Raw genomic sequence first — 23,081 nt, 5'->3', positions numbered from 1 at the left:
AACAGATTACACTTTCTTCTCAAGTGCACATGGAACATTCTCCAGGATAGATCACATCTTGGGTCACACATCAAGCCTCAGTAAGTTTAAGAAAATTGAAATCAAGCATCTTTTCCAACCACAGCACTATGAGATTAGAAATAAATTACAGGGAAAAAACCCCATAAAAAACACAAACACATGGAAGCTAAACAATACATTACTAAATAACCAAGAGATCACTGAGGAAATCAAAAAATACCTAGAGACAAATGACAACAAAAGCACGATGATCCAAAAACTATGGGATGCAGCAAAAGCAGTTCTAAGAGGGAAGTTTATAGCTATACAATCCTACATCAAGAAACCAGAAAAATCTCAAATAAACAATCTAACCTTACACCTAAAGGAACTGGAGAAAGAAGAACAAAGAAAACCCAAAATTAGTAGAAGGAAAGAAACATAAAGATAAGAGCAGAAATAAATGAACTAGAAACAAGGAAAACAATAGCAAAGACCAATAAAACTAAAAGCTGGTTCTTTGAGAAGATAAAATTGATAAACCTTTAACCAGACTCATCAAGAAAAAGAGGGAGAGGACTCAAATCAGTAAAATTAGAAATGAAAAAGGAGAAGTTACAACAGACACCACAGAAATACAGCACATCAAAAGAGACTACTACAAGCAACTCTATGCCAATAAAATGGGCAACCTGGAAGAAATGGACAAATTCCTAGAAGGTATAACCTTCTAAGACTGAACCAGGAAGAAATAGAAAATATAAACAGACCAATCACAAGTAATGAAATTGAAACTGTGATTAAAAATCTTCCAACAGGGCTTCCCTGGTGGCGCGGTGGTTGGGAGTCCGCCTGCCGATGCAGGCGGCCCGGGTTCGTGCCCCGGTCCGGGAAGATCCCACGTGCTACAGAGCAGCGGGGCCCATGAGCCATGGCCACTAAGCCTGCACGTCCGGAGCCTGTGCTCCGCAACGGGAGAGGCCACAGCACTGAGAGGCCCACGTACCACAAAAAAAAATATATATATATATATATATCTTCCAACAGACAAAAGTCCAGGACCAGATGGCTTCACAGGTGAATTATATCAAACATTTAGAGAAGAGCTAACACCCATCCTTCTTAAACTCTTCCAAAAAACTGCAGAGGAAGGAACACTCCCAAACTCATTCTACGAGGCCACCATCACCCTGAGACCAAAACCAGACAAAGATATCACAAAAAAAGAAAATTACAGACCAATATCACTGATAAATATAGATGCAAAAATCCTCAACAAAATACTAGCAAACAGAATCCAACAACACATTAAAAAGATCATACACCATGATCAAGTGGGATTTATCCCAGGGATGCAAGGATTCTTCAATATATGTAAATCAATCAATGTGATACACCATATTAACAAATTGAAGAATAAAAACTCTATGATCATCTCAATAGATGTAGAAGAAGCTTTTGACAAAATTCAACACCCATTTATGATAAAAACTCTCCAGAAAGTGGGCATAGAGGGAACCTACCTCCACATAATAAAGGCCATATGTGACAAACCCACAGCAAGCATCATTCTCAGTGGTGAAAAACTGAAAGCATTTCCTCTAAGATCAGGAACAAGACAAGAATACACTCTCGCCACTATTATTCAACATAGTTTTGGAAATTTTAGCCACAGCAATCAGAGAAGAAGAAATAAAAGGAATCCAAATTGGAAAAGAAGAAGTAAAACTGGATCACTGTTTGCTGCATATGACATGATACTATACATAGAGTATCCTAAAGATGCCTCCAGAAAACTACTAGTGCTAATCAATGAATTTGGTAAAGTTGCAGGATACAAAATTAATGCACAGAAATCTCTTGCATTCCTATACACTAACAATGAAGGATCAGCAAGAGAAATTAAGTAAACAATCCCATTCACCATTGCAACAGAAAGAATAAAATACCTAGGTATAAACCTACCTAAGGAGGTAAAAGACCTGTACTCAGAAAACTATAAGACACTGATGAAAGAAATCAAAGATGATACAAACAGATGGAGAGATATACCATGTTATTAGTTTGGAAGAATCAGTATTTTGAAAATGACTATAGTAACCAAAGCAATCTACAGATTCAATGCAATCCCTATCAAATTATCAATGACATTTTTTACAGAACTAGAACAAAAAATCTTCAAATTTGTATTAAGACACAAAAGACCCCGAATAGCCAAAGCAATCTTGAGGGAAAAAAATGGAGCTGGAGGAATCAGACTCCCTGACTTCATACTATACAACAGAGCTACAGTAATCAAGACAATACGGTACTGGCACAAAAACAGAAACATAGATCAATGGAACAGGATAGAAAGCCCAGCGATAAACCCACACTCCTATGGTCAACTAATCTATGACAAAGGAGGCAAGGATATACAATGGAGAAAAGACAGTCTCTTCAATAAGTGGTGCTGGGAAAACTGAACAGCTACATGTAAAAGAATGAAATCAGAACACTCCTTAACACCATACACAAAAATAAACTCAAAATGGATTAAAGACCTAAATGTAAGGCCAGACATTATAAAACTCTTAGAGGAAAACATAGGCAGAACACTCTTGATATAAATCACAGCAAGATCTTTTTTGACCCACCTCCTAGAGTAATGGAAATAAAAACAAAAATAGACAAATGGGACCTAATGAAACTTAAAAGCTTTTGCACAGTAAAGGAAACTATAAAAAAGATGAAAAGACAACCCTCAGAATGGGAGAAAATATTTGCACACGAACCAACAGATAAAGATTAATCTCCAAAATATATAAACAGTTCAGCTCAATATTAAAAAAGCAAACAACCCAATCCAAAAATGGGCAGAAGACCTAAATAGTCATTTCTCCAAAGAAGACATGCAGGTGGCCAAGAGGCACATGAAAAGCTGCTCAACATCACTAATTATTAGAGAAATGCAAATCAAAACTACAATGAGGTATCACCTCACACCAGTCAGAATGGCCATCATCAGAAAATCTACAAACAATAAATACTGCAGAGGGTGTGGAGAAAAGGGAACCCTCTTGCACTCTTGGTAGGAATGTAAATTGATACAGCCACTATGGAGAATAGTATGGAGGTTCCTTAAAAAACTAAAAATAGAATTATCATATGACCCAGCAATCCCACTCCTGGGCATATACCCAGAGAAAACCATAATTCAAAAAGACACGTGCATTCCAATGTTCATTGCAGCACTATTTACAATAGCCAGGACATGGAACCAACATAAATGCCCATCATCAGACGAATAGATAAGATGTGGAACATATATATAATGGAATATTACTCAGCCATAAAAAGAAACGAAATTGGGTCATTTGTAGAGATGTGAATGGACCTAGAGACTGTCATACGGAGTGAAGTAAGTCAGGAAGAGAAAAACAAATATCGTATATGAACGCATATATGTGGAATCTAGAAAAATGGTACAGATGTACCCATTTGCAAGGCAGAAATAGAGACACAGATGTAGAGAACAAGCGTATGGACACCAAGGGGGGAAAGCGGGGTTGGGGGTGGTGTGATGAATTGGGAGATTGGGATTGACGTGTATACAGTAATATGTATCAAATAGATAACTAATAAGAACCCACTGTATAAAAAAATAAAATAAAATTCAAGAAAAAAAAAAGAGAAGCCACTGCAATGAGAATCCCACGCACCGCAAGGAAAAGTAGCCCCTGCTCGCCGCAACTAGAGAAAGCCCGCGCGCAGCAATGAAGACCCAACGCAGCCAAAAATAAATAAATAAATAAATTTATAAAAACAAAAAAACACACCAGGGATTGTGCACGTGGGTTCTATACACTATCTGTGATCATTTCCTCTAACATGTTTGGAGCTTCCTGGGGGCCAGATGTAGGTGGATTTATATGTCAGGGTACGGTTCACCTGGGATGTTGGAAGTGTGCAGAGGGAGAAAGTGGAAAGAGCCCATGGGGGCAGGGTTGGGACTGCTTCCCAGTGGGAGGACCATTTCAGCCATGGTCCCAGCTCCTGCCCCCCAGAGAAAGCAGGTACCTCAGGCAGGAGTCTGAAGTCTCTGTCCAAAATGGAACTGTAGGAGCGATGGAAGAATTCCAAGAGGCTGTTTGCCACGAAGTGGAATGCATAGGCCTTGGCCAGCGGAGGAAAGAGTTTCTGCTGCTGCGTCTGGTAGTCCAGGACTTTTGCCTCTGGGTCACTGAGGGGAAGAAAAGCAGAAGATTTGCTACCTGCCACATCCATCTTCCCATATCCCCAATGCCATAAAAGCCTTAAAAACGGACAGTTTTTTATAGCTCACTGCAAAATTTGACGTAGACTGACGTGACGCTAGTAATAACCTTAAAATTCCATCTAACATGAATATCCACACATTTCACTGTAGAAATATTAACATGTCTGCTTATGGGTGCTGCCCCTTGTGGAGGCTTACAGTATACGCACCGTATTAACCTGCTGAAAATCTGGAAAGTTCTGAATTCCAACAGATCTGGTCTCAAGGATTTTGGGTGAGGGGTTGTGGCCCTGAAGCCCTGATTATTTGAACCTTGACCTTTCACTGTCCAGGTGCATGTGCTGTGTGCTGGGAAATATGTGGAAACTAATTGATAACTCTGAGGATGTGAACTTGGGTTGGATGGAATTCCAAGGTAGGGATTGCACCCGCCTTGTCCGCTGCTGTGTTCTCAGTGCTGGAGGCTCTGTTCAGCATTAGGGGCCTTCGGTAACTATTAGTGGATTGAAACAGAGTGTGAATGTGAGACGCCTCCCGTGGCTGATGGGGAGAAACCTGGTGTCTCTTCTCTGGGCCAGCAGCCCCTCACCTGGACATGTACTATTATAACCATCCCAGTCTTATGCAACCCAGAAGACTGGGCTCCGACAGGATATCATTGGCAATACCTCCTTCCCAGCTCCCCTGTCCCCCAGAGAAGACTCCCTCAGCCCGGGATTCTGAAGCCAGGCTGGCTGAGGGTGATTTGGGTTTGCCAGTAAAGGACCCTGGGCTGAGGGCCTGGCATGCTTCACTGCATTTCAGCCCTAACACCACCCTGGAAGAGCGTTTTTGTCACTCCCATTTAGTTGATGAGGAAGCTGAGGGACAAAGAGGTGGGATGGAGAATCTAAGCTCCCGGAACTGGCGGAGCTGAGGGCGGCACCAGGTCTGCCTGGTGTTCGACCCTCAGTCCGTTTTGTGTTAGAGAACTCTGGATCCTTGAGCCCATGGTGTGGAATACCACCGGACTCTTGAACCAGACATCCTCAAGTTCCAGTCCTGGTGATCTCAGTCTTTACAAGGGAGAAGACAGGCCCAGAGAGGGCAAAGGACTTGCCAAGGGGCACTTACTAGAGTTGGGGCAAGAACTGCCAGGTTAAAGCTCGTCTCTGCTCCATGAGTTCAGTCAGTTATGCTGTGTCCAGCCCCACCCTCTCTCCCTGTGCTCATGCTGAGGCCCCATATGCCCAGGCTCCAGTTTGCTGCATCCTGGGTATGTGCCCATTTGGGACATATTTATCCTAAAAAATTATTTGTTTACCTAAAATTGAAATGTAACTGGCAGTCCTGTATTTTTATTTGCTGAATCTGATAACCTTGTGTGTGTGTGTGCACATGTGTGTGTACACATACTCACATTAAAGCAGAGGGTACAGTGAGCCCTCTGGTGCCATGGAGTAGACCTATTGGCCAGACAGAACCACATACAACAGAACAGGTGTAGACGTGGACATACCATGGTCAGATGTCGGCAGTCACAACCAGACAGAATCAACTTCAGCCAAATACAGTCTGACGTGACAGCTGGGCTTTTCCAGACACAGTCACTCACACCTGACAGAACAATCTCGGGAGCCACATTCACCCACAGCTTGGTGCCCAGCCGATCCAGATACACTCAGCCAGTCACAGCCATACCACGACTGGATCGAAACAGTCCGAGTTTGTCGGACAGGCTGAGTCAGGTCTGGTGGTACAGGGCCAGAGACACAAGGTCACACAGAGCCTGATGGGGCCAGACACTGACAGACATAGGTTGGGCCAGCTGGTCAGCCTGGATTAGAGAGAGCCAGATAGAGACCCCACAGACCAGATGGGCCAGGTCCAGGCGAATGTGTGTGCGAGGGGGGTAACGTGTGCTCCCAGCACCCCACTCTGGCGGAGGGTTGGTGTCAGGGGGTAGGCACTGTGGGATCAAGGTAGCCCGGGCTGCAGTGGCTCCTCTGGGCGCCCCTTGCCTGGGCCGGAGCCGGGACTGGTGGCGTATGACCGAGTAGCGGATGGCAATGACACAGGCCTTCTGCAGCAGTGGTACGACCTCATTTGACAGTATGTCCACCCGCACCACCACCATGCTGAGGTAGTTGCTCTTTGCTGTTCCGAGCTTGATGTAGGTACCATCTGGCAAGACCTGGTAGACCAAGGACAGGCAGTGGGTCTGAGCCAGGGCTCCCCAGCCCTCCCCACACCCAGAACTGTGGTCCTCCATGCCCTGAGAGCATTACAGTCCTCAAACCGCTCACCCGGGATAGACACAGCCAGCCGCCAGCCAGAATGTGCTGGTATGGCCACGCTGGTTGTTAAAACTGAAACACTCCTGTGTCTGTTGCTAAATAGCCACTGCCCAAGTGTCTTGGTTCACTGCTTCTCTCCTGTGACACCCCAGACCTCCCCACAGTCCACAGCTCCCCACACTTCCATGGTAATGCCTGGCAAAATGGAGACCTCCAGAACTTCCTCCAGCACTTGGCTGCTGGCTGTTCAGGGGTTGGTTGTGTCCAGGCTGCGCTGTAGGTAGATACGCACCTCATCCTCAGCCCGTCCCTCTTTTCCTCAGATCGCCTTGCCACCCCACCCCATGGTTGCTCTGCCACCCCATGAGGTGAGCATTTACCTGAGAACTCTGGGGTTCAGAGAGGCCAAGTGACTGGCCCCAAATCACAAAGCTCCTAAGCTGGGGTTTTCCTCAGGTCTGTGGGACACCAGAGCCTCTCTGGGAGGGGTGCCCCAAACTCAGCTCTATAGAGAAGGGCCCGGAGGCAGCAGCAGTCTGCGGGGTGCCTCTGTCCGCTCTTCAGGCAGTGCAGGCTCGCAGCCTCCCTGGGACCCCACCTGTGCAAAGCGGCTCAGCATGTTCTCCCTGGGGACGCGCACATGGTCCAGTCGCAGGAAGCCATTATCCGAGTGGTCAAAGTCCATCTTGGGCCCAATGTCTCCAACGGTGATTCCTAGGAGGAGATAGAGGTAGGAACGTCCATCAGTTGAGTGCTTGTATGTTAGGTACCAACACCCACATTCCAGCTCATCTGAGCCTGCCAGCAGCCTGTGAAACTGGGGTTGTCATACCTGTTTGCAGGTGACCAAGCTGAGGTCAGGTGCTGAACCTTGCTCATAGTCATCAAGCCAGTTAGCGCCAGGTCTGTACAACTGGACCCCTCCCTGCCCAAGGGAGACATGCCCCAGTTTCTCCCATGGACCTCTGGGGCCCCCAGGACAGGGAGGCCTGGTGGGGTCTCCTGGCAGGGGTCCTGGAGGAAGCAGCATGAGCTTACCTGGCAGTGGGCTGTGGTCCTCGAGACTCCGGATGGGCACAATAAAGGCATGCATGCCCTGCTGGGCTCCTGAGCAGATCAGCTGGGCCTGGACCAGGGCATGGGTGGCTGACCGTCCCACTGAGGGTAGAGAGGTGAGAAGCCCAGCATGATCCCTGATGTACAGAGCAGGCAGGCTAACCTTCCCCATCAGGACCCTGGGTGTGGGCCTAGTCTGTGAGGAGGACCAGTGTGGTGGTACAGGAAGGGCAGGACACTCTGTGAGGCTGGAACGGGGCTTTGTTTGAACTACCTTGGAGGGTGTGGGTCAGGGGAGGATGCACGAGGAGCCTGGAGGACAAAGAGTGTTTTCTAGGGGAGCCGCACAGGACAGGATATGCAAGGCAGAGGGAACACCCTGCTCAGAAGCTTGAGGACTGGATTGGTTTGTTGGGGCCAGGCAGCGGAGATGGTAGCATCCAGGGCAGCCAAGGGATGCTTGGTCAGGATACCCCTTGATTCATAAGGCCTTTACTCGTCCTTGGAAATGACTGGAACCATCCAAAGAGCTTTAATGTGAGTGTCTGGCTCTAGAATGCACTGGGTTGGTGGCTCGAGATACAGGGGGTTCTGTCTAAACTTCAGGTTTGTATAGGAACCACCCTACGATACACAGGCAGGATCCCCATGGGCTAGGGAAGCCTCAAGGAGGCTGATGGAGATCTTGAGGGGACGAAAGCCCTCTATGCCCTCTGGTTGCTCTTTCTTCCAAAGGCAAAGATTGACAAAGGCTATGGATTTTAATGAAATCACCCCAAACGGAGCAATCTGGAAAGGCTCTGCATCTTTTAAAACTTGGTCCTACTACAGTCTTCTGACTGAAGTGTGTGCTCTTGAGTCATTTTCTTTGGAATCAAGGAGACAGGATTTTTATATCATAGCTGCTGGGGTACATTATGTCAGGATCTGTGGTCAGAACATGGGTCCCAAGTCATAGGGAGATGTGTGCATTGCTGCCCACCCTAGCAGATGGGCACCTTTGAGACCTCAAAAAGTCCCTGTTCACAAAGAGGGGGAACTACCCCCAAGAGCCAAACAAATCTAGCAGCGACTTGCAAAGGGCACTGTGAAATAAACAAGCTTTCTTTTTTTCTGTCCTCAAAAACTTATTAATGACTGTCTCTGCCATCAACCTAATATGAATACAGATAGCTAGCATTTCCCAGAATCCAGGTGGTACCGCCCCTGTGCTGGTGCTGTCCAGTCTTTGCAGGGCAGGTAAGCTGAAGTTCCATTTTCCAGAAAAGGAAACTGAGGCTCAGAGAACGGAGTGATGCGCTCAAGGTCACTGGCCTGAACGGGGCAGAGCCCGGATTTGAACCCTGCCTGATTTCAAAGGCTGGTTTCTTTTTTTCTGCAGTTTTGTCAGTGGTCATTGATCACCACGCCCCACCTCCCCGCCCCAAGCATCGCTCTCTTATTTCTCTGGCCTGTCTCTCCACTTCTCTCTCCTTCTCTCAATCTGTCTCCCTCTCTGCTTGTCTCTCACCTCTCCCACTCTCTCCTTCTGCTTTAGTTGGACTCCTCACACTTGTTGTATTTTTTTTTCCATATAAGTGTTCACCTAATGTGTCCCCAAGTGCCACAGATGTATCCTCAGAGATGTATTCTCAAATCAGAGGAAGAGGGCCCTGGTGGAACCCTGCTCCTTGGGGCTTGGCAAATCACTGAGACTCTGGGAAGCGCAGTGGGTGCGGCCTGCACCTGGTGGCCACAGGGTGTGGTGTGGCACGGTGGCTTGATTGGCGCTGGGGGTGGGCCTGAGCCCTTCTGAGTGTCTGGAGCAGGGGAAGGGAGGGATGTTTTTCTCATCGACTACCCTGTGTGCTGGCTGGTGGCAAGCTTAATCATTAACTTGGGAGATGAGAGGAACAGGGGCTGTGGCAAGTGCTGTGTGTGGAGGGCGTGGGGGCAGTGTGCATGTGAGAGAGACCTTGACCGTCAGCCCCCAAAGTTTGGGTCAGTTTCCTCAGCTATTTCAAAGTTCCCTTGGCGGCCTCTCAGCCACTCACTGATGAAATTCTTCATATCCCACCTGTTTTACTACGTAAGAACCTGGGGCTCAGGGAGACATATTCACTTGCCCAAGGTCACCAGTCTAGAACAGGGAATCAATCTGAGGTCTGTTGGACATCAGAGTCAGTGCTATTCTGCTGTCCAGCTTTGTTCTCCTTGGGGGCAGATGGCAGGGGGCGGGGTGATGAAGGGATACTATACTCACGGTCCCCAGGCCACCATTTGATGGCAGTCAGCGTGGGGCTGTGCACCACAAACTCCTGGGTGGCTGCATCGTAGGTGGCTTCAGTCTCCAGGCCCTGAAGATATGTCCCTGGGCATCAAGGAGGGGAGTTAGACATTGGGCCAGGGTCGGAATCTCACCGGGGAGCAGTGTCTAGGTTGGCCTGGAGCCCCCAGGCATCAGCGCAGTATGGAGTCGGGGTAGCTCCCAGCTGTACTCACAGGCATTTCTCTCCTTTCACCGGTGGGCTCTTTGGGGGACACATGGCCAGCCCATGATAGGGAATAGTGGCTGACATTTCCAGAAGGAACACCTTGCCTCACCACTAGCTCATACAATATGTTCGTGTAAATTAGAAAAAATCACCCCCTCCTCAAGACCTTTAACTGCCCCCTGCTGTAACATCTTCATATTAAATATATAAATCTATGACTAGTGAGATGTGAATGGGCCCCCTGGAACTGTGCAGTGCACACCTATACACTGCACCCAGCAGCCCTGGCTCACCGTGGCCCAGTTCCGTCTGGGCGTATGTCGCGAGGATCTGTAACTTGTTGCAGAGTGGGTCCCACTTGGCAATCTGCTCCTCTGAGCCCAGGCTCCTGAGGGCTTTCTGGAAGACGAATTGTAATGCTAAGCCCAGATCTCCAGAAAGGCTTCTGCAGGGGAGAGACACAGTGGTTGAACAGCCCACTGGAGACAAGGGCCCCCGTACCCTCAGGCTGGCAGGGTGCAGGAGGGAAGGGGCACCTGATATCCTTGTTTCCCAACAAGTAGTACCTCTGTTGGGAAAAATAGCTCATGGGCTGGGTTTTCTCGGGGGGTCCCAGGTGAATTCCTCTCTGGTGGGGTTGCCCTGGGAGTGAGCACCTGTTAGCGTAAAGTAATTCACGACTGTCTTCAGACCAGCCCAGGCGCTGTGCTAACATCTGGATGTGGAATTTCTTCTTAATGGCGGCTTCATAACGTTCATTCTGGGTCATGAAATAATTATCCTTCAGGCTAAGCTCTGGCTCTCTGTGGATGATGCTTTCTGTCAGGGACAGAGAACAGAGGGCTTAGAGTCCTGGGTGAGGTTCCTGGTACCTTCACATCTTCCCATCCACTTGCCTCATGGGTGTGGAAAGGAAGTCAGACATTGCTGTCATTTTACAGATGCAATGAATGAGGTCCAGAGGTGGCAAAGTGACATGCCCAAGGTTACAAAGCTATGCAGTGGAAGAATAAGGACTCCATCCAGGTCTTCTGCTACCTAGGACTCTTCTATCCCTCAGATGGGCTCAGGGAATATTGACATGTTAAAGATGCCTTCATAGTCCAAAAGAATGAATCTCTAATAGTGGAATTTTGAGAGCAGAGTTTGTTATTTGAAGGTGGGACTGCTATTGAGGGACTCTTTTTCCAAGAAAAGCATATGGGCACAAAGCAGGTGCTCCATTCCCCAGCCTCCTCTTACCGACTTTCCTCCGGAGTGCAGTGTTCTGGGCCCCTCCATCCAGGATGTTGGTGAGCTCTTCCACGTTGAAGGACTGCACGTGCCTCTCGCTCTCTATGTCAGGGTGCACTTGCCTGCTCCAGGTGTCCCCCATTGACACTCGGTGCACTGGACTGCCCATCCTAGCCCGGGTCTGCCTGGTGTCTGAGAAGAGAGACTTCTGGCCTGGGTGCTCTGAGCCTTGGGCTGTAAGAACCTGTGTGCAGGAGGAACTGCCCAGGGCTGAGTGTCAGCTGAGGCCTGCTTTGGAGGAAAGCAGCCTCCCTTAAATGCTCGTGTGCCACTCCACCCCCGCACTCTCCCCTGTGGCCCTTGGCTGTGTACCAGGCAGTGTCCAGGACTGTATGCAGTAACTGCTCAGTGAACAGTAGTTCAATGCGTTCTAGCCAAGATTTGGACAGGGTCTGATTGCCTGGGGGAAATTCTCACATAAAGTCGATGAAGGTCACGTACGAAGAAATTCACGTTAGAGAGGTTAAGTGCATGGCCTCTAGCTGCACAGCTCCTGCTGGCCAGGAGTTGGACCGGGTCCGCCCACAGAACACAGGCTCTGTCCATGCTACAGCCGCACCTGGGGGGCTAAGTCCCAGGCTCGTTTGGCCCATTTCCGTGAGCCTTAAGGGGTACTGTGGAGCTGAGGGGAGGAAGCTTGCCCCTTGCCTGTGCCATGTTCCCCCGGGACTCCTGTGTGTCCTCCACAGCCACGGTGGGCCCCGCGTCCTTCACAGCAAACCCTCAGCCTCTCAGAGCCCGTTTCCCCACAGCACAGCGACCAGCAGGTATAGTCCGTTCTACTTCTCGAGTCTTTTAGGTCCATTTGTTCCATCCATTCCCTTGGCTACCACCTAGGCCACCTTTGTCGCTCACCTGGCCTCAGTGCCTCTCATCTGCTCTTCTGGCTGCCAGGGTGAGCTCTTAACCTGAAGTCACACTGTTTACCTCGAACCCTGCTGGGAGTCTGGTCCTTGGGGCTGGCTGTTTGTTGTATGGAGTCCATGCCCTCTGCCGTCTCACCACCTCTCACCCCTTGCCCCGTATCCACCCACTCCGCCTACCCAGGCCTTCTCTCCCTCTCCTCCTGCCCTTTGCCCCCGCTGTTTCCCCTGGTGTTCCTAGTGAGCCCCAGCCTCCAGGGCCACCTCCTCTAAGAAGCCTTCCCGATGGCAGTGCCCCCGGGGAGAACCGAGCAGCCCTTCGGTGCCCCCACTGGGTGCTATTAGAGTGGACAATAGGAGCAATTCCTCATTCACTCGAATGTCCCTCTCCCAAGGCAGTGAGTACCTGGGGGGCCAGCTCTGCCTTTGTGGGGTCCCAAGAGCCTGCAGGTGGCCACTATTTTGATTTCCTGTTCTTCTTCACCACAACCCTGCAGATACACTGCTGTTGTTCTCACTATTTTATAGAGAGGACAGGAGCCCCGGGAAAAGAGGAGACTTTGTAAGGTCACGCAGCCACACGTACAATAGCAAATGGGATTCATCCACAGGCTTACAAACCGACACCCCTAAGTGGGCAGCAGGGCTGTGGGATGCTGACAAAGGGCCTGGCACATTCAAGGAGCCCCCCCACCACCGTCATCTGCCCCCTGGATCCCCGCAAGGCCTTCTAGCCTGTCTCCTCTCCTCCTGCGTCTTCCTCCTGCGCTCTAACTGCCGCTGCGTCCTTGCTGTGCTCCAGCACCCAGGCCTCGCCCCTCACCCTCCAGCCTCTAGAGGCCAGGGCTGTGTGCTCTGCCTGGAACACTCCTTCCCCGAGGTGCCCCTGGCTCCCTCACTACCTCTGCAAGGCCTTCATCAGTGCCACCTCCTCAGTGAGGCCCGCCTGACCACCCTCTTTAAAATCCCAAGCCCCTTCCCCCAGCATTCCCAGTCCCCCTCACGCTGCTCTACTTTTTCTCTTTTCACTTATCGTAACATAATTTGTTCATTTGCTATGTTTTTGTTTATTGCTGTCTCTGCCTACTTAAAGGTAAACTCCAAGAGGGCCAGAGTCTTTGTCATATTCGTGCTATGGCTCTCACACTTAGCACAGGGCCTGGCTCACAGGTAGCGTCTAGGAAATAGGGGTCGAATGGAAGAAAGCAGCTCTCAGAGTCAGTAGGAGTTGCGGGGAGGGTGCAGTCCTCAGGAGTCTCCCAGGCCCTCCCCGGCCCCATGGCCCGGTTCACCTGACTCACCTCTGTCCTGTGTCTGCACAGTCGGCCTGGCCTGGCCTGGCCTCTAGCTGCAGGCCTAGGCCTCTCACGGGTGGCCCGGCCCCTTTCTCCTCCCCTGGAGGGGCCGGACCACAAAAGACTGAAGGCGCTGCCTGGCAGGCCCTCGGCTCCCAGCTCTCCCTGGTTGAGCTCATTGCATGTACTCTCCTGTCCTCCTGCCTCCCTCTGGTGGTTGTGACCGTGCTATGCCTGGTCAGGGGCTACCCTGGGAGATTGCTAGGAGGGTGTGAAGCAGGATAGATAGCTCAGCACAAGGCTGGCTGGGCAGCTTAGTGAGTGCCAGCTACTGAGCCTCTGTCTCTCCCTTTCTCTCCCTGCCTATCCGGCCCGCCTCCCAGAGCCTGGTGCTGGTCAGATGCACACACATTCACTCTGCAGAAAGAAACAACACAGGCCTCCACCCGGAGTCCAGAGATCTGGGTTCAAATCCTGGAGGTATGACTCTGAGTTACTTCACCCCTCTAAGCTTCCCTTGACTTAACTATAACTCACAGGGTATGAAGGAAAGCTCTTGATAAACTGTAAAGCTCCAAGCATTTGTAACTTGAGAGTATTAGTATTAGTATTATGTTTTCTTAGCTCCCCATAAGAGAATTTCTTAATTCCCAGGAGTGATGTTTAATGGTAGAATTTCCCATTCTGTGGCAGGGTGCTGGTGAGAGATCTGTGGGCAGGTGTGTGACGGTTTGGGTCGCACAGGATGCACTGATTTGGTTACGCGTCAATATTTATTTTTGAATGTCCACAGTGATCTAAGCACTGGGGCACACCAGGAAGCCCAAACCACAGAAAACAAAACTATACTAGTCCCCTGCCCTTGGGGAACCTTCCAGGCTGGGGTCAGGGGGGCTGCTGGAGAGACAGATCATCACAGTAGGAATGGGCAGGAAAACCTAGCAGGATACTCACAGCCACTTCTAATGAACTTACAACTTTTTTGAACTTAAAACCTTCTTGCCCTGTCTTCCTGCTACCGAAGTCCCCAGGGCCTTCCCGCTTTACCTGTCCAGCTCCTGTGTCTTTTCGTCTCACTACAATGTCACACTCTTTTGGGAAGTCACCCCAGCCTGGATTAGAAGCTCCTGGCCTTGCTTTCTTAGCTCCAAGCTTTTGCACTTTATGGTAAAATAAAATGTATAGATTTGGTCTTTGTCCCTGGTTCCTGGCACAGAGCTCCTAAAAAAATCCTTGTAATCTGCTGCGTGATAAGACTGTCTTTTTTGTCTGTGGCTGGGGGCCCACACATAGCTTCGGGATGGGGGCTTGTTGCCAGGAAGACCAAGCCTTAATTCGAGGGTTGGAACTTTCAGTTCTCCCCCTCCCCCTCCCCCAGCCTCCGGGGAAGGAGAGATGCTGGAGATTGAGTTAATCACCAATGGTCAATGATTTAATCAATTATACCTACATAATGAAGCCTCGATAAAAATCCCTAAACAGTGGGGTTTGGGGAGCTTCAGAGTTGGTGAACACATAGAGGTGCTAGGAGGATGGCCTCCCAGCCATATCTTGTCCCTTGCATCCCTCCCAACGGCTGTTCCTGAGTTGTGTCCTTTCTAATAAACCGGCAAATGCAAGTAAAGTTGCTTCCCTGAGTTCTGTGAGTCATTCTGGCAAATTATTGAAGCCGGGGCGGGGGTTATGGGAACCCCTGAATTTATAGCTGGTAGGTCAGAAGTACTGAGATTTGCAATTGTCTGAAGTTGGGGGAGTCTTGTAGGACTGAGCCCTAAACCTGTGGGGATGTGCGCTAACTCCAAGAGTTAGTGTCAGAATTGAATTGTTGGACATCCAGTGTTGGGGAATCAGAGAATTGCTTGTTGTTGGAGTGGGAAGACTACACGTTTGGTGTCACAAGTGGTGGTAGAAAGAGACAACACACCCTTGGTATGCCCACAACAGTGGTGGCTATTTTTTTCTTTAATTATTGGTTTTTGTCTAAATCACTGGTGAAAGCAAGAACTGTGTTGTTCTTGGTCACCAATGCAGTCCCAGCCCCAGCCCCACCCTAGGGCCTGGCCCGGGGTAGGTGCTCAGCAAGTATTTGGTGGATGAATGAATAAACAAAGGTTGGCAGGAGCCATCAGTATTCTCTATCCCAAGGGCATGGCCATGCTTGGGGAAGGACTCTGGAATTTTGTCACTTTTTAAAAAAAACTTTGGTATTGACTCTTTTCTGCTTGAATTTTTTTTCCTTTATTTATTTACTGTTTTAATTGAAGTATAGTTGATTTACAATGTTGTGTTAGTTTCAGGTTACAGCAAAGTGATTCAGTTATACATATATATGTGTATATGTGTGTGTGTGTGTGTGTGTGTATATAAATCTATTCTTTTTCAGATTCTTTTCCATTATAGATTATTAAAAATATTGAGTATAGTTCCCTGTGCTATACAGTAAACACTAGTTGGTTATCTATTTCATATATAGTAGTGTGTTTATGTTAATCCCAAACTCCTAATTTACCCCTCCCTCTCTTTCCCCTTTGGTAACCATAAGTTTGTCTTCTATGTCTGTGAGTCTATTTCTGTTTTGTAAATAAGTTCATTTGTATCATTTTTTTTTTTTGGTTTCCACATATAAGTGATATCATATGATATTTGTCTTTCTCTTTCTGACTTACTTCACTTAGTATGATAATCTCTAGGTCCATCCATGTTGCTGCAAATGGCATTATTTCATTACTTTTTAAGGCTGAGTAATATTCCATTGTATATATGTACCACACCGTCTTTATCCACTCATCTGCCAATGGACATTTAGGTTGCTTCCATGTCTTGGCTATTGTAAATAGTGCTGCTATGAACACTGGGGTGCATGTATCTTTTCAAATTACAGTTTTCTCCAGATATATGCCCGGGAGTGGGATTGCTGGATCATATGGTAACTCTATTTTTAGTTTTGTAAGGAACCTCCAGACTGTTCTCTATGTGGCTGCACCAATTTACATTCCCACCAACAGTGTAGGAAGGTTCCTTTTTCTCCACACCCTCTCCAGCATTTATTATTTGTAGACTTGGATGGTGGCCATTCTGACTAGCATGAGGTGGTACCTCATTGTAGTTTTGGTTTGCATTTCCTTAATAATTAGTAATGTCAAGCATGTTTTCCAGTGCCTGTTGGCCATCTGTATGTCTTCTTTGGAGAAATGTGTATTTAGGTCTTCTGCCCACATTTTGATTGGGTTGTTTGTTTTTTCGATATTGAGTTGTATGAGCTGTTTGTTTATTTTGGAAATTAATCCCTTGTTGGTTGCATTGTTTGCAAATATTTTCTCCCATTCCATAGGCTGTCTTTCAGTTTTGTTTATGGTTTCCTTTGCTGTGCAAAAGCTTTAAGTTTAATTAGGTCCTATTTGTTTATGGCACTTTTTTAAAAGGTGAGGGTTGGTGTGTATGTGTGTGTGTGCACATGCACGTGTCCACCCTATTTGTACTTGCTTGCATGCCCTGACCTGAGACCCAGTCCTCTAATCTCAAAGCTGGATTCCTCTGGGACTAAAAAAGCTGTATACCCAGCTACGTTTCCAAAGTGATCCTGGCCTTTCTGCTGCCTCTCCTGGTCCTTCCTGATGGCTCCTGCCATCCTGTGCCCTTCAGGAACTCAAGTTGTTAATACCCCAGCAGCTTAGAAGGCTCCCCTCACATGTTCCTTCAGTGAAAGAATTGCTTTGTAATGTGAACGATTTTCCTCTCTCCCCATGTTTCTGCTCTAAAGTTTGGCTTGTCTTATTCATGCTTAGCATTAGTATTTGTACACCCCTGTCCATCATTCCCTGGACAGATATTTTTGGAGTATCTGCAGTGGATTGGGCACTGCTTTGAGTGGGACCCAGAGGGGAACCTGGCCTCGGTGAGTGGGGTGGGGTGTTTATAGGTTCCCTCACTTCCCTTGCATAACAACACTGGAAAGTAGGATGCAGCTCCCCCTTTTGCAGGGGAGGAGACAAGTTCAGAGAGGTGTTGTCGCTTGCCCAGGTTTGCACAATAAGTAGATTACAGAGCTGGAATTTGAACCAGGTCTTTTGATGGTAAAGACTGTCTCTTAACCCATTTGTGCAAGGTTGGAAAAGAGGTCAGGAGACGCAGGCCTCCTGTCCTGGCAGGACTTCTGAGATGTGCTGACTCTGGGCAGGCGCCCTCCCCTCTTGGGTCTCTGCTTCCCTATCTGTAATGTGGAGTGTTTGCTCACTGAGGGGCCTCACAGCTGTCCACCATATCCCCAAGGTAGCGCCCAGCTTGTGTCCTGTGGAAGGGGCAGGATCCAAACTCTGAGACATCACCTAGCAGGTCCTGCTGGGACTGGGGGGCCTGGACCCTTGGGTCTCCTGCTGCTGTTGGCAATGGCCATACACAAGGTGGTGGCTTCAGGAAAGGTGGCCTTGACCCTACTGTTTGGAGGAGGAAGTTCTGGGTTCCAACCTGGCTCTGCCAAGGATTTATGCTATTACTGACTATGGGAAATTACTTAATTTCTCTCTGCCATAGTTTCCACATATTGATTGTCTTGAGATAAAGCTCTTGATTTTTTTAAATGTGTATTTTATTATATGTTTCAAGTGTACGACATTATAATTTGATATCTGTGTACACTACAAAGTGACCACCCCCAAAAGTCTAGTTACCATCAGTCACTATACAGTTAACCCCCTTTACCCCTTTGCTCACCCCTGCAGCCCCCTACCCTTCTGGTAAACACTGATCTGTTCTCTGAATCTGTAGGTTTGTTTCGTGTTTTGTTTTAGATTCCACTTATGAGTGAAATCATATGGTATTTGTCTTTGTCCTTCTGACTTATTTCACTTAGTATATACCCTCAAGGTCTATCCATATTTCCACAAATGGCAGGATTTCCTTCTTTTTTTAAGGCTGAGTAGTATTTTATTGTATATAGATATACCACATTTTCATTATCCATTCATCCATTGATGGACACCTAGGTTGTCTCCCATATCTTAGCTATTGTAAATAATGCTGCAGTGAACATAGTGGTGCATATATCTTTTCAAATTAGTGTTTTTGTGTTCTTCAGATAAATACCCAGAAGTGCAATAGCTAGATCATATGGTAGTTCTATCCTTAATTTTTTGAGGACTCTCCTTACTGTTTTCCATAATGGCTGCACCAATTTACAATATGACCAACAGTGTGTGAAGGTTCCCTTCTTTCCACACCCTCTCCAGTACTTGTTATTTCTTGACTTTTTGATAATGGCCATTCTAACAGGTGTGAGGTGATATCTCATTGTGGCTTTTATTTGCATTTCCCTAATAATTAGTGATGTTGACCATCTTTTCATGTGCCTGTGGGCCATCTGTATGTCTTCTTTGGAAAAGTGTCTATTCAGGTCCTTTGGCCATTTTTAAATAAGGTTGTTTGTTTTGTTGTTGTTGAGTTTTATGAGTCCTTTATCTATTTTGAATATAACCCTTTGTTGAATATATGATTGGCAAATATCTTCTCCCATTCAGTTAGATGGCCTTTTTGTTTTGTTGACAGTTTTCTTCACTGTGCAGAAGGTTTTCAGTTTGATGAAGTCCCATTTGTTTATTTTTGCTTTTGTTTCCCTTGCCTTTGGAGTCAGATCCACAAAAACATCACTAAGACTGATATTAAGAAGGTTACCACCTATGTTTCCTTATAGGAATTTTATGGTTTCGGATCTCACATTCAATTCTTTAATCCACTTTGAGTTAATTTTTAAATTTTATTTATTTATTTATTTATGGCTGTGTTGGCTCTTCGTTTCTGTGCGAGGGCTTTCTCTAGTTGTGGCAAGTGGGGGCCAATCCTCATCGCGGCGTGCGGGCCTCTCACTATCGCGGCCTCCCGCTGCGGAGCACAGGCTCCAGACGCGCAAGCTCAGTAATTGTGGCTCACGGGGCTAGTCGCTCCGCGGCATGCGGGATCCTCCCAGACCAGGGCGCGAACCCGTGTCCCCTGCATTGGCAGGCAGATTCTCAACCACTGCGCCACCAGGGAAGCCCCTGAGTTAATTTTTTTGTATGTAAGATAGTGGTCTCGTTTCATTCTCTTGAATATGGCCGTCCAGTTTTCCCAACACCATAATGAAGAGACAGTCCTTTCTCCATTGTGTGTTCTTTGCTCCTTTGTTGTAAATTAATTGTCCATATATGTGTGAGTTTATTTCTGGGCTCTCAGTTCTGTTGCATTGACCTGTGTGTATGTTTTCATGCCAGTACCATGCTGTTTTGATTACTATAGCTTTGTAGTATAGTTTGAAATCAGAAAGTGTGATACCTCCAGCTTTGTTCTTCTTTCTCAAGATGTTTTGACTATTTGGGATCTTTTTTGGTTTCATACACATTTTAGAATTATTTGTTCTAGTTCTGTGAAATATGCCATTGGAATTTTGATAGAGATTGCATTGAATCTGTAGATTGCTTTGGGTAGTATGGACATTTTAATAATATTATCAATAATTATTCCAACCTATGAGCATGGATTATTTTTTCATTTATTTGTGTCTTCAATGTCTGTCATCAGTGTCTTATAGTTTTCGTGGACTTCAGTAGTTGCAGCATGTGGGCTCAGTAATTGCGGTGCGCGGGCTCTAGGACGTGCAGGCTTCAGTAATTGTGGCACACGGGCTCAGTAGTTGTGGCTCCTGGGCTCAGTAGTTGTGGCGCATGGGCTTAGTTGCTCCGCGGCATGTGGGATCTTCCCAGACCAGGGATCAAACCCGTGTCCTCTAAACTGGCAGGCGGATTCTTAACCATTGCGCCACCAGGGAAGTCCCAGTGAGCATCTTTATGATTATTACTTTAAACTGTTTATCAGATAGTTTGTTTACCTCCATTTTATTAAGATCTTTTTTGGGGGGCTTTATCTTGTTGTTTGGTTTGGAACATGTTCCTTTGTCTTCTCATTTTGCCTGACTATATGTGTTTGTCTATATGTTTTAGGCAAAACAGCTACCTCTCCCAGTCTTGAAGGAGTGTTCTTGTGTAGGAGATGATTCGTGGGGCCCAGATGCACAGTCCCTCTGGCCACCAGTACCAGCCACTCAAGGGAGTGTCCCTCATGTGGCAGGGCTGGAGCTGCTATGTGGGGTGGGCAGGGCAGGACAGTGTACACTCGCCTGGCCAGGTTGTGGCTTGGCAGCTCCACAGTGTAGGCTGGGCTTGGGGTGCTCAAGCCACTGCTGCATGGGGAGGGCAGGGTGCAGGTTCCTTCAGTGTTTGGTAAATTCTGTGTTTAAATAATTTCTTTATCAACTTTGGTGCTGACTTTGCTTTACATGTTTTTGGATGTGATCATTTCAGTTTGTTGTACCAAACTACTGAATCCTCTAGTTTAATTTTTTTTATTACGAAAAATTGAAAACCTGTCCAAATGTGGAGAGAGCAATATAATGATTCCACAAGTACCTAACACTCAGCTTTAACACCTACCATCTCATGTCTTCCTATTCTTTGTTTTTGACTTTCTATTTCAAAATAACTTTAGACTTTCAGAAGGTTGCAAAAAAATAGTAGTTTCTGTACGCCTTTCACCCAGCCACCTCCAGTGTTGACATCTTACATACTGTGGTGCGGTTAGTGAAAGCAAGAAATTATAGTGAAAGCAAGAAATTATCATGACATACTACTATTAACTAATCTTCAGAACTTATTTGAGTGTGTTGGAAGGTCCCCAAGATGAACTTCAGGTTCAATGACTTGCCTGAAGTACTCACAGAGCTCAGAAAAGCTAATATACTCATGATCATGGTTTATCACTGGTTTATCTAAGGATACAGATTAGAATCAGCAAAGGAAAAGACATATAAGGTGGAGTCCAGGAGAGACCAGGCACGACCTTCCAGTTGTCCGTCCTCTCCCAGTGGAGTTGTATGGACAGCATTTAATTCTCCCTGTGTGGCAACACGCACACTATACCTATAACCAGGGAAGCTCACCCCAGCCTTGGCGTCCAGGGTTATAGGGCATGAGTCATAGAGCCCTGGGATGCTGGTGTGGCTGATCTTAGCTACTCAGTCTCCAGCCGCTCCAGAAGCCACACTGATACAGCATGACCCATGACCCCACGTACATCACATTGTTAGTGTAAACTGCCTGGCGTGGCCCAAGGGCCCAGGTGGACAGAGGTACTCTTTTCAGGCAGGATATTCTAAAAGAGTTTAGAGGTTAGCTCCCAGGAGCTATCAAGGGCCAGTGCTTTCTTTGGAACGTGCAGGGTTTGAAATCCTTCTGAGTTAGTCGTTTACTGCACATTGAGCTTTGCCAGTTTTCCCACTAATATATTTTTCCTGGTTCAGGATCCATCCCAGGATCCCACACTGCATTTAATTGTCCTGTCTCCTCCAATTGGTACTGTACCTCAGTTTTTCTTTGTCTTTATGACCTTGATACTTTGAGGAGTACCGGTGAGGTGTTTTTTTCAGAATGTCCGTCAATTTAGATTGGGGTGTGAGAAGGTATGGGCGACACCTCCCCCAAAAAAGGGACTGGGAGAAGGGCAGAGGGTCTTGGGGTGGCCAGCCATGAGGGAGGGGTGGATGCCAGACAAGCTTAGGGACTAAGAGAAATAAATGAGTGGAAATAGAACTTGGAGGGGTCCGCTCAGTGACAGATATGACAGACAGAACGAAACTACCAAGGGAAGGGAAGACGATAATTAACTTTTACTGAGTGCTGGCCATGTGCCTGTGCTTAACAAATATTTTATATTTGTTAATTCAGCCCTCTTAACTGTCTGTAAGGCTGGTACTATTGGAAGCTTCATTTAACAGATGAGAAACTCAGAGATGTTAAGTAACTTTTCCAAGGTCACCCATCTGGTGAGCGGCAGAGCCAGACCCCCTACCCCACCCCCAGGTCTAAAGTCTGCCTGACTTTGTGGCCTGGGCTCTTCACAGCCATGCTGTGCTACCCGTCACGATATCCTAACAAGGGGAGAGAGAGGTGGGGAGAAGGAACTTTCATCCTTTGAAATGTGCCAGGCCCTGGGCTAGGTGCTCTGTGTCTGTGCTCTCATGTTCCAGGACCTACCAGGCATATAGTAGGTGCTTAATGCGTGTTTCTCTCCTTCCTGCTCCTTCCCTGAGCTTCCTGGGCCAAGAGCAGGCATGTGGACTCCTGTGTCCCATTTGGCCCCTGGCTTCTCTCAAAGCCGTGAATATCCCTGGGGCCCACTCTGCCTTACCAGATTGGCTTGGGCCGGGCCACCTGCTGGCAGAGAAGGAGGAAGGAGGAAGGTGGATGGCCATTTGGCCTCAGCAGGCTTGCAGAATATTTCCGGCAACAGATGGGAAGGCTTGAATGTGGGTGCTTTGCAAAACATTCTCCAGAGCCTCCATCAGCAAATGCTGATATGCCAATATAAACGTTCAGGCTCCAGCCAGGTGGATGTGAGTTCACATCTTGCTTTTGCCAACTGCTGACTGTGTGCTTTTGGGCAGTAGCTTTGCCTCTTTAAACCTCGGATTCTCCATCTGTAAAATGGAGATAATGACAGTCCTGGGGGCTGAAACGAGAGAATTCATACCAAGTGTTTAGGCC

The 23,081-nt window shown here is 47.4% G+C and overlaps 1 protein-coding gene across 2 annotated transcripts in view; it reads right to left on the bottom strand.

The window, feature by feature from the left end:
- ACOX2 (acyl-CoA oxidase 2) overlaps window positions 1-11,466 on the bottom strand; it is a gene marked incomplete at both ends in the record, with an annotated part of 33,868 nt that extends 22,402 nt beyond the window's left edge. For both annotated transcript variants that reach the window (XM_079713487.1, XM_079713488.1), the window contains 8 exons: window positions 4,060-4,222; window positions 6,259-6,431; window positions 7,133-7,248; window positions 7,573-7,692; window positions 9,833-9,940; window positions 10,358-10,509; window positions 10,721-10,883; window positions 11,307-11,466. In XM_079713487.1, coding sequence (XP_079569613.1) covers window positions 4,060-4,222; window positions 6,259-6,431; window positions 7,133-7,248; window positions 7,573-7,692; window positions 9,833-9,940; window positions 10,358-10,509; window positions 10,721-10,883; window positions 11,307-11,466 — 1,155 coding nt within the window. The remainder of the gene's footprint in view (window positions 1-4,059; window positions 4,223-6,258; window positions 6,432-7,132; window positions 7,249-7,572; window positions 7,693-9,832; window positions 9,941-10,357; window positions 10,510-10,720; window positions 10,884-11,306) is intronic.
- Window positions 11,467-23,081: the final 11,615 nt, after the last annotated feature.

The sequence above is a fragment of the Hyperoodon ampullatus genome (assembly GCF_949752795.1).
Source record: "Hyperoodon ampullatus genome assembly, chromosome: 10".
Lineage (NCBI taxonomy): Eukaryota > Metazoa > Chordata > Mammalia > Artiodactyla > Ziphiidae > Hyperoodon > Hyperoodon ampullatus.
Note: the sequence above shows the minus strand (reverse complement) of the source record. Positions and strands in the feature narration are given on the sequence as shown.